Source organism: Thamnophis elegans, chromosome 4 (genome assembly GCF_009769535.1).
Source record: "Thamnophis elegans isolate rThaEle1 chromosome 4, rThaEle1.pri, whole genome shotgun sequence".
NCBI lineage: Eukaryota > Metazoa > Chordata > Lepidosauria > Squamata > Colubridae > Thamnophis > Thamnophis elegans.
In genome coordinates, this window is record NC_045544.1 from 42427318 (window position 1) to 42443234 (window position 15917).

The 15917-nt window shown below is 41.7% G+C and overlaps 1 protein-coding gene across 6 annotated transcripts in view; it reads right to left on the bottom strand.

The window, feature by feature from the left end:
• Positions 1-15917, bottom strand: part of EPB41L2 (erythrocyte membrane protein band 4.1 like 2) — a 115910-nt gene that overhangs the window by 62657 nt on the left and 37336 nt on the right. For all 6 annotated transcript variants that reach the window (XM_032215375.1, XM_032215374.1, XM_032215373.1 and 3 more), the window contains exons 2-3: positions 10567-11006; positions 3164-3355 (exon numbers count right to left, since the gene is read on the bottom strand). In XM_032215375.1, coding sequence (XP_032071266.1) covers positions 3164-3355; positions 10567-10992 — 618 coding nt within the window. In that variant the 5' untranslated portion in view covers positions 10993-11006. The remainder of the gene's footprint in view (positions 1-3163; positions 3356-10566; positions 11007-15917) is intronic.

The following is a 15917-nucleotide window of genomic DNA, read 5'->3' on the forward strand; positions in this document are numbered from 1 at the left end:
TGATGTTCTTCCAGACTTTGTTTGCAATAGTTTCATCATTGCTATATAAACTGAGCAGTTCATTAGGTGGACGTTACAAATTGCCCCAACCTGACCTTTTCCTTCATGTAGCAAAAATGGGTAGTTTCTCCAGTAAATAAGAACAGATGACAACAAGAGCATACTCTGGTCATGGCACTAATATCAGCAGAAATAATACAATGTGCAAGTTGTGCATTTTGCCTTGTTCTTTTTCTGTGGAGATTTGTGTAGTTGTCCTGAATGGAGAGATCCAGTAATGGCCTCTTGAGAAGGGAATATACTATCAACTGTTCCAAGGCTGGAGAAATTACATCCTACCTCAAAAACGATAATAACACTGCATGGAATTATCCGTTGGTCATCTCCCAAGCCAGCCTGATAAGTCAGGAGGATCCAGAATTTAACAATCATGTGGTTGAACTAGCAGATTAAAGAACCTTATCCATGTGCTCAATGTTACAAAACTGAATTCAGTCCAGATGACTTTACAAATTTGTGCTATGGGCAACTCAACTTGTGGCTTGGACTGCCAAGTCAAATTCCAACTCCAAGTGACTTTATCTGCCAAAAAGCATTAATACTCCTCACTGTGGTCCCGTACATGGTTCGGTGACAGAAAAATTTGCTGATTTAACATGTACAACAATTTTAGTATAAGAAGTTGAAGAGTTCTACATGGAGATGTGAATGTTCCAAACACAAAGAATATGACTTGACTGATGATTAGCGAAGCAGGTTTTATAAGTATAGCAGAAAAGAGATTTCTTTACAACTTAGGGACAGGAAATTCATACTAGTAGGCGAGTTTAAAAAAAAGCAGATGTTCTGTATATATTACCAGGGAAGGAAAGGCAGAAGTAACTACAGGTTAGCAATCTTTTAGACAAAAGATTCTCTAAAATGATGGACAAAGATCTAAAGTAATCCTCAATTGCCTCCTTGTGATCAGTTGATCATGAAGTATTAAAGAGCCAGTGGCACTGGATTTGGACCTCACAGAAATACATCCTGGCACTACTGATTCATGAATCAATTCAATATCCGATTCTTTCCCAAAGCCCTCTAGTACTGCCAAAGGAAGAAACCTTTTTAGTCTTAAGAGGTAAGATTTTCAGAAAGAGTGTTATAATAGGAAGCCCACCCTTGGGGTCCTTGATGATATTTCCTTGGAGGAGAGGAGGTACACAAATCATGGCAAATAATCCCTTTTTGATATTAATAGATGACCAATTTTCTCTCCTTCTCTGCACACAACTTTCCTTTGAGAACCTAAACTAATCTTACTCTTGGCTCTTATCAGCAAAGTGAGTACAAATTTTGTTTGAGTTAGCAAAACAATGTGTTGGAGAATAGATGTGATACAAAATGTACAATTGGAAGCACTTAAAATTTCCAAATAAATAAATTGATGCATCGTGTGTCTCAATCACGAATAATAAAAACGTAACTTTGCCCACTTTGTTCAACTGTACATAGAATGCCAGATAAATACCACAGTAGTATTCCTGCTGATTACTAGATCCTAAGTAATTTTCTGACTATTTAGGGATCAAGAAAAGGCTGCTTTGATATCAAATACATCCAATGAGCAAGCATTAATTATTGTTAATATAATTGTCTTCCTGACTGAAGGTAGCCCAACCTGTTGCAAGTTTAAACAACTCATAGTAAATGGTTTGCAATGTTTAGAATCTAGATTTATAGAACTGACACTAATCTCTATGAATAATTTAAAAACTCTGCTCTCTTCTATAACAATTGTTCACATACCCAATGCCATCAGGAATTGTGATCCATGCATAACTTTCTGTAATTCTAACATGCAAGGAAAAGCAAAATATATTTAATAAGCGCTGTGAAACAGTCATTGGTAAGGCTTCCTTGTGAATTGCAGATGGTAAAAATCTTTCTCTATAGAAAATAAAAAACTATTAAACTATGTAAAAATGTACTATTGACATGAGATTCATTATAAACTTTTATTCTGATTTTAATAAATTAATAAATTCAGGTACATACCTATGTCTAAAAAGCTGTTTTAAGCATTACATATGAGCATCTTCTACAAAAATACATGTTAAACTCAAATGAAAAAACTGATTATTAATCAGTTGTACAATATTATAAACATTTGAATTTCAAAGATAATTGCTAATCTTTTGCCGAAGTATATAGTTTAACATTCAAAACAGGTGCAGTGCCAAAGAAATTGAAGGTAGCTGGTGTAATACCAGGTTTCAAAGATACCTAGCAAGAGCTGGAAATTATAGCCCTGCTACTTTAACATCTGCTTTATGCCACTCGACAGAAGTGGTAATCAAAGAAAAAATAAATAGGTTCAATGAAGAATAAGCTTTGCTAAAGAAAAATCAGCATAAACAAATCCTAATTCTCCAAACTTGCAGAGTTTTCTAAGAAAACAATAGAACCTGGATGGAGCTGACCCTGCTGTTACTATATACTTGGATTTTCAAAACCCAAGTTTTGAAAGAACGAAGTTCTTCATCAATGGTTCTGTAACTTAGTGCTCATAGGATAAAAAGAAATGCTTTTTATGGAGAGCTAATTGATTAAAAATACAAAAGAATGCCTAAATGGGTAATGTTTTAATAGAAGGACATAAGAAGATTCTTGGAGCCAGTGATTTTTAAGATGTTGGCTTATGAATAAATCACAAATGGGTTAAATGATACTGACTTCTGGATAATATTAAGGAGTCTGGGGTCATAAGAACCAAGTGATTGTGAAGGACTAAAGGGATTTTTTTAATTTGGTACATGTTTACCAAATTACAAGTACAGTTTAAGTAAACAAAGTGATGCACATTAGGGCAAAAACCCCAAATTTATATATAAGGACTGAACTATTTGTAAGTAATCAGAAATAATGCTTTTGGGGTTATGGTGGATGGCTAAATTAATGTTGTTAACAAGTATTACAAAGAAAAAATCCATGCTATGGATCATTAGGAAAAACACAGAAAATTAAAACCCCAAGACTGAAATTATTTTATATAAATCTACTTTGCATTGGGATGGTGTATATTATTAACATATAACACATTACATGTTTTAGTCCATTTCTATAAAAGTATTGCACTTACTTCCTCTTAGAGAAAAAACAAATAAAGCTCACTACTTACCTCAAGGTCACAACTGTATTCTGTGCCATCCAAAAGGACAACTTTAGCCTGTACTATCCTGATCTTCTTAGGAGTTTTTTGGAGCACTCTTTCTACTTTGATTTCACTTGTTTGCACCTCTTTTGTCTCTCTTTTCCGATCTTCAATGTTTTCAGTAGCTTCAGAAACAATTCCTTTGTCTTCTTTATCAGACTATAAGGAAATGTATATTACTATACAATATTATAGTTACAGAATTTAAATTTAATCAAATGCGCACACACACATTTCAAATTACAATAGCAGATAATCATAAAGATATACATATATCTGTTTTCTCTATCATTTTTCTCAGAGAAAATACAGCTTGTCTATAGAAAAAACTTATAGGAGGCATCAAGTATGCTTCACTAATGATAAAACCATTTTTTTTCATACTTCAGGCAAATAAAAAAATAGAATCAGGACAGATATTCTGAGATTCTATTGCATGAAAGTAGAGAAGACTGGTCACAAAGAACCTAAAGATATCATGACAAAATAGTGTTTCGACTTCTTTCTTTGCTCAGTTAGGTCTAGATATTCTGAAATGCAAATGTGTCTCACTAGTGCACATATAGTCCAAATTGAGAGCTCTGAAACAGCTTCCATTGAAAACAGGGCTACTGTAGCTTGAGACAAGTATGTGACTTTCCATGTTCATATACTGGCTAAAATCAATTTTTTATCCATCAGCCTCGCTCTTTCTTTAACAATGATTTACTATCAACTTAGAAAAAAACCTCATAACAAAGAAACCATATGACACTATGTTTCAATCTACGCTGTATGAGACCTATGGAGCCCTTAGATAACCCAGACATGGAACTGCACATCAACCTAGCAACTGTCCCTTTAGACTACCAATCTTAGAGAACAAATCTGTAGGACACTTATTTAGCCTGCTGTGTTGAGACCTTGGCTTACTCGACTATTAGAATTATTTATTCTTATTCTTATTATTTGGTTAATCTTTGGTGAGATTCACAGCCTTTGGGGCTGGTTGGTAGCTCAACAGCTCGAGTCCTAACCAAGGACCTAGGAACTGTTAAGGTAACGTTGGAGGATATAAGCTGTTCCAAGTAGGGTGTTTTTTTGAAGAATCAGAATGTTCAAGTCTGATAAATTTAAAATTTCCAAATAGCGAGGTAGCCCTTTGGGTATTGCTCCAAGGGCTCCAATTACAATTGGGACAACACATGATTTCTTTTTCCACAGTCGCTCAACTTCAATTTGCAAGTCACGGTACTTTGTGGTTTTTTTCTTGCTGTTTATCTTCAATTCGTGCATCTCCAGGTATTGCAATGTCAATGAACCATACTTTTTTCTTTTCAACTATTGTTATATCAGGTGTGTTGTGGGCCAAGTGCCTATCAGTCTGAATTCTGAAGTCCCATAAGATCTTGACTTTCTCATTCTCTAAAACCTTCTGAACCTGATGTTCCCAGTGGTTTTTGCTGTACTCAAATCCAAACTTTTGGCACAATTTCCAGTGAATGATCTTAGCAACGCGGTCATGGCATTGAAGGCAGTCAATTTGTGAAATTTTGCTGCACCCACTGATCAAGTGGTCGACTGTCTTGTCTTTCTCATTACAGAGGCGACATTTCCTGTTGGTGGTAACATGTTGAATTTTTGCCTTCATGTAGTTTGTGGCTAAGGCTTGTTCTTGAGCTGCCAAAATAAAGCCTTCTGTTTCTTTTTTCAGGGCTCTTGATCTTAACCAGTTCCAAGTTAGCTTTTGGTCAGCTTTGCCTTCAATACTTTTCAAGTATTGGCTATGCATAGCTTTGTTTTTCCAGTTTTCAGCTTGCTTCTCAATTACTTCGTTCTTATATTCAGCTTTTGACTTAGTTGTCTTTAAAAGGCCTCCTTTATTTACTTCTTTAATCATTGGTTCCTCACTTTTCTGGATGTAATCATTCAAGCTGTGTTTTTCTTCTTCCAGTCTGTTTTACTTGTAGGAGTCCTCGACCACCCTCTGTTTATTATTATTATTATTATTGTTGTTGTTGTTGTTGTTATACAATTGTATCACAGCAGCCAGTTGTTTCGCCGGATTTGGCATTGGTTACTAGTTGGGCCCCACCCAGGGGCCTAGGACGTCGTAACGTATTTTCATAATATGCGTGCAGATCCAAGCAGTGCGGCTTTTTGCATTTGACTGATGGTGATTTTGTCAATTTTTAACTGTTTTAAATGTAATTCCAGTGCTTTTGGAATAGCAGCCAGTGTGCCAATTATCACTAGAATTACCACTGCTGGTTTGTGCCATAATCGTTGAATTTCGATTTTTAAGTCCTGGTATTTCGCATTTTTTTCATGTTCCTTCTCGTCGACCCTGCTATCATCTGGTATTGCGATGTCTATCATTGTAACCTTATTTTTCTCAACCAGTGTGATGTCTGGTGTATTATGCGTCAGTATTTTGTCCATTTGTATGCAAAAATCCCACAAGATCTTGACCATCTGATTTTCGATGACTTTTTCAGGCTGATGTTCCCACCAGTTTGTTGCTGTTTTAATATTAAAATTTTTGCACAAATTCCAATGGATCATGACTGCTACTGAATTGTGCCGCAATTTATAATCAGCCTGCACGATTTTCTTACAACAGCTGAGTATGTGATCAACAGTTTCATCAGCTTCTTTGCAAAGTCTGCATTTGGCATCATCAGAGGATTTTTCGATTTTGGCCTTAATGGCATTTGTGCAGATAGCTTGTTCTTGCGCAGCCAGGATTAGTGACTCTGTTTCTTTCTTTAATGTACCTGCTGTTAACCATAACCAAGTTTTTTCATTGTCCCCTTTTTTTATTTTTTCCAGAAAGTGGCCATGCAATGGTTTGTTCTACCAACTCTCCATTCTTGATTTTATCACATCTTTTCTGTATTCTTGTTTCGTCTGTTGGACCTTCAATAAATTTTTGTTCTTTACTTCGATTAATAGATGTTCTTGACTTTCTTTTAAATAATCAGCCAGTGCATGTTTTTCTTCTTCAACTGTTTGCTTCACTTGTAATAATCCTCTGCCACCTGATTTTTGAAGCTTGTGTCCAGTTAACTATACCAGCTGTGTATCTTATAACTGGTATTGCCCAAGTATTTATGGCCTTGATTGTATTTCCACCATTCAATTTAGATTTCAAAATTTTCCTAACTCTGTTGGTGTACTCTCCCCTAACAATAGTTTTTACTTCTCCATGCTTGATATTATCCAACTGCAGAATGCCTAAATATTTGTAGGCTTCATTTTTGTTGCATTTAATTAGTTGGCCATATTATTATACAATTGTATCACAGCGGCCAGTTGTTTCGCCGGATTTGGCATTGGTTACTAGTCGGGCCCCACCCAGGGGCCTAGGACGTCGTAACGTATTTTCGTAATATGCGTGCAGATCCAAGCAGTGCGGCTTTTTGCATTTGACTGATGGTGATTTTATCAATTTTTAATTGTTTTAAATGTAATTCCAGTGCTTTTGGAATAGCACCCAGTGTGCCAATTACCACTGGAATTATCACTGCTGGTTTGGGCCATAGTCGTTGAATTTCAATTTTTAAGTCCTGGTATCTTGCGATTTTTTCATGTTCCTTCTCGGCGACCCTGCTATCACCTGGTATTGCCATGTCTATGATTGTGACCTTATTTTTCTCAACCAGTGTGATGTCTGGTGTATTATGCGCCAGTATTTTGTCCGTTTGTATACGGAAATCCCACAAGATCTTGACCATCTGATTTTCGGTGACTTTTTCAGGCTGATGTTCCCACCAGTTTGTTGCTGTTTTAATATTATAATTTTTGCACAAATTCCAATGGATCATTTGTGCTACTGAATTGTGCCGCAATTTATAATCAGTCTGCGTGATTTTTTTACAACAGCTGAGTATGTGATCAACAGTTTCATCAGCTTCTTTGCAAAGTCTGCATTTGGCATCATCAGAGGATTTTTCGATTTTGGCCTTAATGGCATTTGTGCGGATAGCTTGTTCTTGCGCAGCCAGGATTAGTGACTCTGTTTCTTTCTTTAATGTACCTGTTGTTAACCATAACCAAGTTTGTTCACTGTCCACTCTATCTTTTATTTTTTCCAGAAATTGGCCATGCAGTGCTTTGTTCTGCCAACTCTCCATTCTTGATTTTATCACTTCTTTTCTGTATTCTTGTTTCGTCTGTTGGGCCTTCAGTAGATTTTTGTTCTTTACTTCAATTAATAGATGTTCTTGACTTTCTTTTAAATAATCAGCCAGTGCATGTTTTTCTTCTTCAACTGTTTGCTTCACTTGTAATAATCCTCTGCCACCTGATTTTCGGGGCAGATATAGTCTATCAGTATCACCACGTGGATGTAAACTGTAGTGCATTGTTATTAGTTTCCTGGTTTTTCGGTCCAAAAGGTCCAAATCAGCTTGTGTCCAGTTAACTATACCAGCTGTGTATCTTATAACTGGTATTGCCCAGGTATTTATCGCCTTGATTGTATTTCCACCATTCAATTTAGATTTCAAAATTTTCCTAACTCTGTTGGTGTACTCTCGCCTGACAATAGTTTTTACTTCTCCATGCTTGATGTTATCCAACTGCAGAATGCCTAAGTATTTGTAGGCTTCATTTTCTTTGCATTTAATTAATTGGCCATTGGGCATTTCAATTCCCTCACATGCAGTGATTTTGCCCCTTTTTATGGATACAGTGGCGCATTTTTCCATGCCAAATTGCATTGAAATATCGGTGCTGAATACTCGGACTATGTTTGTCAATGATTGGATTTCTATTTCTGACTTTCCATAGAGTTTCAAATCATCCATATATAGTAAATGCGAAATTTTTTCAGCTTCTTTGGCTGTTTGGTAGCCTAATTTCATTTTTTTTAAGATTACTGATAGTGGGATCATTGCGATGATGAAGAGAAGAGGTGAAAGTGAATCACCCTGGAAAATTCCTCGCTTGATATTAACCATTCCGTAGATCTCATTCCCTACTGCCATCTCAGTTCTCCATTGTTTCATTGCCTTTTCAGTAAAGGATGTAATATTTTTGCTAATGCCAGTTGTTTCTAAGCATTTTATGATCCAACTATGTGGCAGTGAGTCAAATGCCTTTTTGTAATCAATCCAGACCGTATTCAAGTTCGTTTTTCTGTTCTTACAATTTTCTAATATCATTTTATCAATTAGAAGCTGATCTTTTGTGCCCCTGCTCCTTCTTTTGTTGCCTTTTTGCTCTACTGGCAAGATGTTGTTTGTTTCCAAATAATCCATCATGTTATCTGCAATAATGCCTGTGAGTAATTTGAAGGTTGTTGGCAAGCATGTTATTGGTCTGTAGTTTTCAGGTGTTGTTCCTTTAGTTGCATTATTATTCAATTGTATCACAGCGGCCAGTTGTTTCGCCGGATTTGGCATTGGTTACTAGTCGGGCCCCACCCAGGGGCCTAGGACATCGTAACGTATTTTCGTTGTTGTTATTATTATTATTATTATTATTATTATTATTATTATTATTATTATTATAGCAAATATATTACAAGTGGAAACACACACTTGAGTTTGTTCATTTTAAAATAATATCTAATTACAAGTTGTTTCATTTTGTCTTTCCTTATCATTTCTACATTTTTGCCAGAATCCGAATCATTGAATACTCTATGCAAGCAAGTAAATACATTTCCTTCTTTAAGAATAAAAAAAAAACATATCTATATGGCTAATCTATTCTTCTACAAGCAGCAACTACTGCAGGCTTCCAAGCAGTCACAAGTAAGTTATGAATGCAAAAGGCAATAATAAAGGGAGCCACAATTGTTGCTACCTATCATACATATTGCATCATCTAAGCAAGTTACTTAACATCTGTTTTCATGTGTTTGAAAAATAAATTATATAAATTAGGAACACCTGACCTGGCCAAAATTGGCTGGGGAGGGAGGAGAAGGACCTGAGCAAAAAAAAAAAATTACAAGGAGAAAAAGCAAGGATGATGCAACCTGAATATGTTTTTCATTGTTGTAACTGGCTTGCAGATTAAAGGTTGTGGAAAACTGAATCATATTAATACATTATTATGAGAAAGAAACTGATTGGAGAGAAACTACAACACTCAACTCCAAACCCTTATTTTCTTGTTTCACAGTGCTAATTATATAAACCAGACCTAGGCAGGTAGAAAGACTTAGCTGAAATTTTTCAGTTAAACGTATTTGAAAAACGAAACGATCTTCATCAGGTTTGAAATTAAAAAATGTAAAATGTTTTTTTTGGGGGGGGGGACGACTCTGAAAAGCGTTTTACTTACCTACCCAAATCCTGTAGAAAATTTGCCTACATGGTCTCTAAGAGTGACACCAACTTGATGGCAACACAGGTAGTTTTTTGTTAACTGCCACAACTGGAATCTTGGTCATTGAAAGGATCAGTCATTAAGGAACATGTCACATGACCACTTCACTCAGTGGCCAAAATCTCAGCATATTCAGTTGAAGTTATTAAGCAATTTTGTGGGTTTTTAAGCAGAAAAAGTCTCAGATAAGAAGCACGGATTACCTATCGTTCCTAGGGAATGGTTGAAAAAGGCCCATCCCGAAATCCAAGGAGAATTTTGGCACAGAACATCTGCAGCATGCGGCATTTACAGCCAGCTGTTAGAAACAAGAGGGAGTCCTTTTGTCTTGTGGCTGGCTGAAAAAGATATGTCCTGAAATCCAAGCAGGGTTTTGGCACACTTCATGCTGCAAACACACTGTGCCAAAATCCTTGGATTTCAGGACAGACCTTTTTCAGACAGCCTTTAGAAACCAATGGAGACCTGTCATCAACCTACCCAACAACCCATAACATTGCACAGTATTACTTGTCTTACTTATTTAAAAATAAAGCTTTCCCTTGTCCAGTCATATCTGACTCTAGGGGGCAGTGCTCATCTCTATTTCCTAGCCAAGGGAGCCAGCATTGTCTGAAGACATTTCCAGGGTCATGTAGCCAGCATAACTATATGCCGAAGGTGCATGCAACATGGGTCTCAACCCGGGGCTGTCAGCTGACAAGCTCAGTGTCTTTAAGTGCTGAGCCATTATAACCCCTAAGTTTCTTATTTAACCATCAGCAAACAAGAAAAAAATGTATTCTAGTTTATAAGGATTAGATAAATTTCAAGGCTTTTTAACATAGTACAATAGCTAGATTTTGCTGAATCTGAAATAATAAAATTATAATATTTGGTTAGGCAGAAATGAACAGTGTGATTCACTGCCAAATCAAAATACACCTCAGAATGAATGGTATTAATTAATATTAACAAAAGAAAATGTAACATAACGGTAGTCACAACAACGTTGAGGCCACTAAAGTGTGATTCTTATAGTTTGTTTTGTTTTTCTTTCTAGGATGTACCTGTGACTCAACATGTTTTTCTTCTTTATCACCATCCACTTCAGCTTCTTGAAGATTCTCAGAAATGTCCTCTAATTTTCCTTTAGATTGAGCTTCTTCTTCTGAGAGATGACATTCTCCTTCATCCACTGCTGTCTCTTCTTCAGATGCTAGATGCTCTCTTTTCTTAGTTTCATCTTTGGGTTCTGATATGCTGTATGATTTTTGTTTCTTAAGCCAGGGGGGGATAAAACGAGAAATGCCCTTTCCACCTGAGCTTTTAGGGCTCTTTTGGGTAGCTACAGTTGGAAGGACAGGAGAACCTTCTTCTATTTGTTGTTGATCTTCTTGACTTTCTGGTGCATCCCCAGCATTTTCACTTCCTGTGTTAGTCCTCAGATTCTCTGATTCTTTTACTTCACTATCTGAACCACCTTCAGTCGTCATTATCACCAGTTGCCCTACAAAAATACAATTTTTTTTTAATTAGAACATTTTTAAACATATGACTTTTTGGTAATTCCAATCAATTAATATAGGCCTCTAGATAAACTACGGTATCAAAAGCTGAATCATTTTGGAAAAATGCAAAAAATATGCAAAGTACTAGCATATAGGTAATGAAAGTTGGTAATAAAATGCAGAAAGTAGCTAACCATGCATACACATGTACTGTATATGTCACATTTTAAAAGATTACTATCAAATACGTGTTATCAGATGCACCAGTTTTTTAATACCTACAAATAAAATTAGAAGCTGTTTATATGCATTTCCTCAAATACTGTTTAAGTAACATATTTCATTCTTCCACCTGGTTCATCATCCTTACTAAGAAAAATGTTAACTGGGACTCATTTCCAAGTAGACATGTATAGAAAGACCATTGGCTTACCTGAAGGATCCTTCTTTGTGCACCGTGGGAGAGTCCAAGCAATGGGTTATTTCAGTCTGCTTGCCCTGGACTTGGAAAGTTTTTTCCCTGGCCACTCCTCCTGGTGTGGCTCCATTCTCCAGAAAAAATAGAAAAGTCTGGACCGAGAGGAAGTTCAAGATGAGTCCCATGACCAATTTAGTTGACACGGAGAGCACACATCCCGGGACGGACCTGGGTGGATTGGATTCTCCCGTGGTGCATAGAGAAGGACCCTTCAGGTAAGCCAATGGTCTTTCTCCTGTGCACTGCTTGGAGATTCCAAGCAATGGGACATACCCAAGTTACTGTCCATCTGGGCGGGTAGAAGCAACGTTCCGGGATTCGATCGCAGGAACAACTGCTTGGAGTACCCCCCTGCCGAAGGACACCTCAGCCAAGGCAAAACTGTCCAGTCTGTAGTTTCTGACAAAGGGCAACGGCGACAACCACGTGACCGCCCTACAATCTCTACAGCGGAAGCCTGGGTGGTCCAGGCTGCAGTGGTGGCCGCGCTTCTCGTAGTGTGCGGTGATGTGACGCGGAAGTGCCCTAGACTGACTCTCGTAGGCAAAGGCAATGCACGCCCTCAACCATCTGCCAACGGTGGAGAAGGTGACCTTCTTGCCTAAGGAGCCGGCCTGGAAGGATACAAACAAGGCCTTGGACTTACGGAAGTCCGAGGTCCGATGCAGGTAGATTTTCAGGCGCGTCGCACATCCAGCTTATGCCAGGAATGCTCCTGTGCGTGAGAAGGGCATGGGCAAAAGTTCGGCAAGATGACTTCTTGCGCCCTGTGGAGCCAAGGAAGGGTCAAGGCACAAAACGACCCTGTCAGGATGAACAATCCACAGGTCCTGGCGGACTGACAGGGCCGCCAATTTGGAAATACAGCGGACAGACGTGATGGAACGCCGTCATCAGTGTAAGATGACAGAGGGAGACCGAGCGTAGCAGCTTGAAAGGCAGGGAGGTGAGAGCCTGCAGCACCACAGACAGTTGCCAAGTAGGATATCGATGCACTGTGGGAGGACGAAGGTTGGAGGCGCCCCTCAGGAAACAACGTACCCTGGGGATCCTGCTGAGTGACAAGGAAGGATCCCCGGACCAGACAGTGGACCAGGCTGCTACCGGCGCTGCAGCGTGTTCAGGGACAGGCCTTTCTCAAGACCCCCCTGCAAGAAGCCCAACACGCGGCCCACCAGCGCCGTGACCGGATCAATGAGAAGGTTCTCACACCATCTGGAGAAGGATGCCCAGGTTGCATCGTAGATTCTCGTTGTGGAGGGACATCGAGCAGCTAGAATGGTGCGTACCACCTCCTCCAACAAGCCTCCATTCCTTAGCAGGTCCCCCTCAAGTGCCAGGCGGCCAACTGGAGCCATTGGGGTTCCGGATGGGCAACAGCCCCCTGGCTGAGAGAGACCAGATCTGGAGGGATCCGCCACAGGGGGGACACCAACAGGCTGACCAGGTCAGCAAACCACGATCTCTGGAGCCAGTAGGGAGCCACAAGGATCACCTCCGCCCCCTCCACTATGATCTTGGAAAGGACTTGTGGTAGGAGAGGGAGAAGGCGTAAATAAGTCCCCGGGGCCAGTAGAACCACAGAGCGTCTGTTCCCTCTGCCCCTGGAGATGGGAAGCAGGAGGAGAATCTCCTGAGCTGAGCGTTCTCCCTGGTGGTGAAGAGATCCATCAGCGGCGGCCTGAACCTGTGGGAGAGGCAATGGAAGGGTGCAGGATCGAGATGCCACTCAGCAGGGTCTATGGTGGTCCTGCTGAGCCAGTCCGCTTGAGTGTTGTCCACTCCTGAGATGTGGTCAGAGAGTATGGACTTTCGGTGACGTTCCACCCAGCGACCCAGGGCCTCCGCCTGCACCATCAGTTGTTTGGATCTGGTACCACCTTGGCGGATGATGTGCGCCTTGGTAGCCACATTGTCCGTAATCAGGAGGACATGACGGTGGCGAACAGACAGGTGAAAATGATGAAGAGCCAACCTCGCCGCCCTCAGTTCCAGAAGATTGATGCTGTGACGAGACTCTGACACGGACCACTTGCCCTGGACCACGAGGTGACCCAGGTGCGCTCCCCAGCCGGAGAAACTGGCATCTGTGGTGACGATGACCCTGTCGGGCTCCTTGAAGAGGTGCCCCTTGAGGATCGCTGTCAAGGTCCACCATCGGAGGGATCTTTTCACGGTCAGAGGCACGGGAATCAGCTGGGTCGAGTTGCTCCTGTTGGCTCTCTGGTGTGGCAAGAGGAGCCACTGCAGTGCCCTGGAGTGGAGACGGGCCCAGGGGACGATCGACAGGCACGAAATCATTTTCCCTAGCAACTGTGACAAGAGAACCACAGGGACCTTCCTTGCACGTAGCACTTTGTGTGTCATGGACTGTAGAGCCTCTACTCTGTCCTGGGACAGGAAAACCTGACGTGACATGGTGTCTATCACAGCCCCCAGGTGATTGATTCTGGTGGACGGAGTAAGGTGACTTTTCTCCAACTTGAGGGAAAACCGAGGAGCAGAGGTGGCACAGTGGTTAGGGTGCAGTACTGCAGGCCACTTCAGCTGACTGTTATCTGCAGTTCAGCGGTTCAAATCTCACCGGCTCAAGGTTGACTCAGCCTTCCATCCTTCCGAGGTGGGTGAAATGAGGACCCAGACTGTGGGGGCAATTTGCTGACTCAATTTGCTAAAAATCTGTAAACCGCTTAGAGAGGACTGAAAGAGGGCGTTGGTACTTACCTGATACGCCTCTTCTCATAGTGGGGGGAGGAGTATCCAGGATGGGTTGACCTTATCCTCTCGTGATTGGTTTGAGTCAGATAAGCTCTTTGGGCTCCGCCCCCTGGAAGTGAGCCTGCCCAGTTTTATGACGAAGAACTCTCTCCGACTCGTTGCATCATTCACTCCAGACTCTTGATTCAGTTTTTTTGCTTTTATTGTCTTCAACATCAATAATTAAATAACAATATAAACCATGAACATAACACTTAGTTGTACAAACATAGTCAGGGAGGGACTGGATACTCCTCCCCCCACTATGAGAAGAGGCGTATCAGGTAAGTACCAACGCCCTTTCTCCATAGTGAGGGGGGAGGAGTATCCAGGATGGGACGTACCAAAGCCTGCACGTCCCTAGGGAGGGAGATCCCTGAGGCCATATGTCCCCCACTCAGGCCTGTTGAGGCACGGGTCCTGCCCTGTGAACCGCCTGCAACACCCTGCGGCCGAACGAGGCCTCTGCCAAGGCAAAGGAGTCCAACTTATAGTTCCTAACAAAGGGAGAGGGGGAAGCCCACGTGGCTGCCCTGCAGATTTCGGCCAGGGATGCTTGTGTGGCCCAGGCCGTGGATGTGGCTGCACTCCGTGTGGAGTGGGCTGTGATATGATTTGGTGTCTGTAACCCCTGCGATTGGTAAGCAGTGGCAATGCAGGTTCGCAACCACCTGCCGATAGTGGTGGAAGTTACCTTATTACCCAGGGATCCTGGTTGGAAGGAGACAAACAGGGCTTCGGATTTCCTGTTTGGCCTGGTTCTCCTGAGGTAAATCCTCAGAGCCCTCCTAACGTCCAGAGTGTGCCACTTCCTCTCCAATGGGTGAGAAGGGTCTGGACAGAAGTTGGGTAAAATCAGTTCCTGGGCCCGATGGAAGCAGGAGCACACCTTGGGAATGAAGGATGGATCCAGCCGTAACACCACCCTATCTTGGTGAAAGACACAGAGATCCTCCCTGGTGGACAGCGCCTGCAGTTCGGATATCCGCCTGGCGGAAGTGATGGCCACCAGGAAGGCCACCTTCAGGGTCAGGAACTTAAGGGAAACTGTTTGTAATGGCTCAAATGGGGCGCCCGTTAGAGCGTCCAATACCCTGTGTAAATCCCAGGAAGGGTACCTGTGTACCGTAGGTGGTCTGAGGTTGGAGGCCCCCTTAAGGAATTGCCTGACCATGGGGTGGTGCGTCAGGCTCTGGTTTCTGCCACACAGGAGAACTGAAGAGATGGCTGAGACCTGTCTCCTAATTGTGTTAGGAGCTAACCCTCTATCCAGGCCCGCCTGGAGGAAGTCCAGGACCTGAGGCACCGTAGCCTGGATGGGGTTGAACCCCTGGGAGTTGCACCAAGAGTCAAAGGCCCGCCACGTGGAGCCATAGATGCGCTCTGTGGAGGGCCTGCGGGCGGCCTGGATAGTCCTTATCACCCTGGGGGAGAAGAGGTCTTTCCTCAGGATGCTCCGCTCAACCGCCAAGCGGTCAACTGGAGCCATTGAGGATCCGGGTGCTCCAGCGCCCCCTGGCTGAGGGATATCCTCTCCTGGGGAATTCTCCAGGGCCTCTCCACCGACAGAGACTGGAGATCTGCAAACCAAGGCCTCCGGGGCCAATGAGGAGCCAACAGAACCACTTCCGCCCCCTCCTGAAGGATCTTCCGGATGACCCTGGGAATCAGGGGC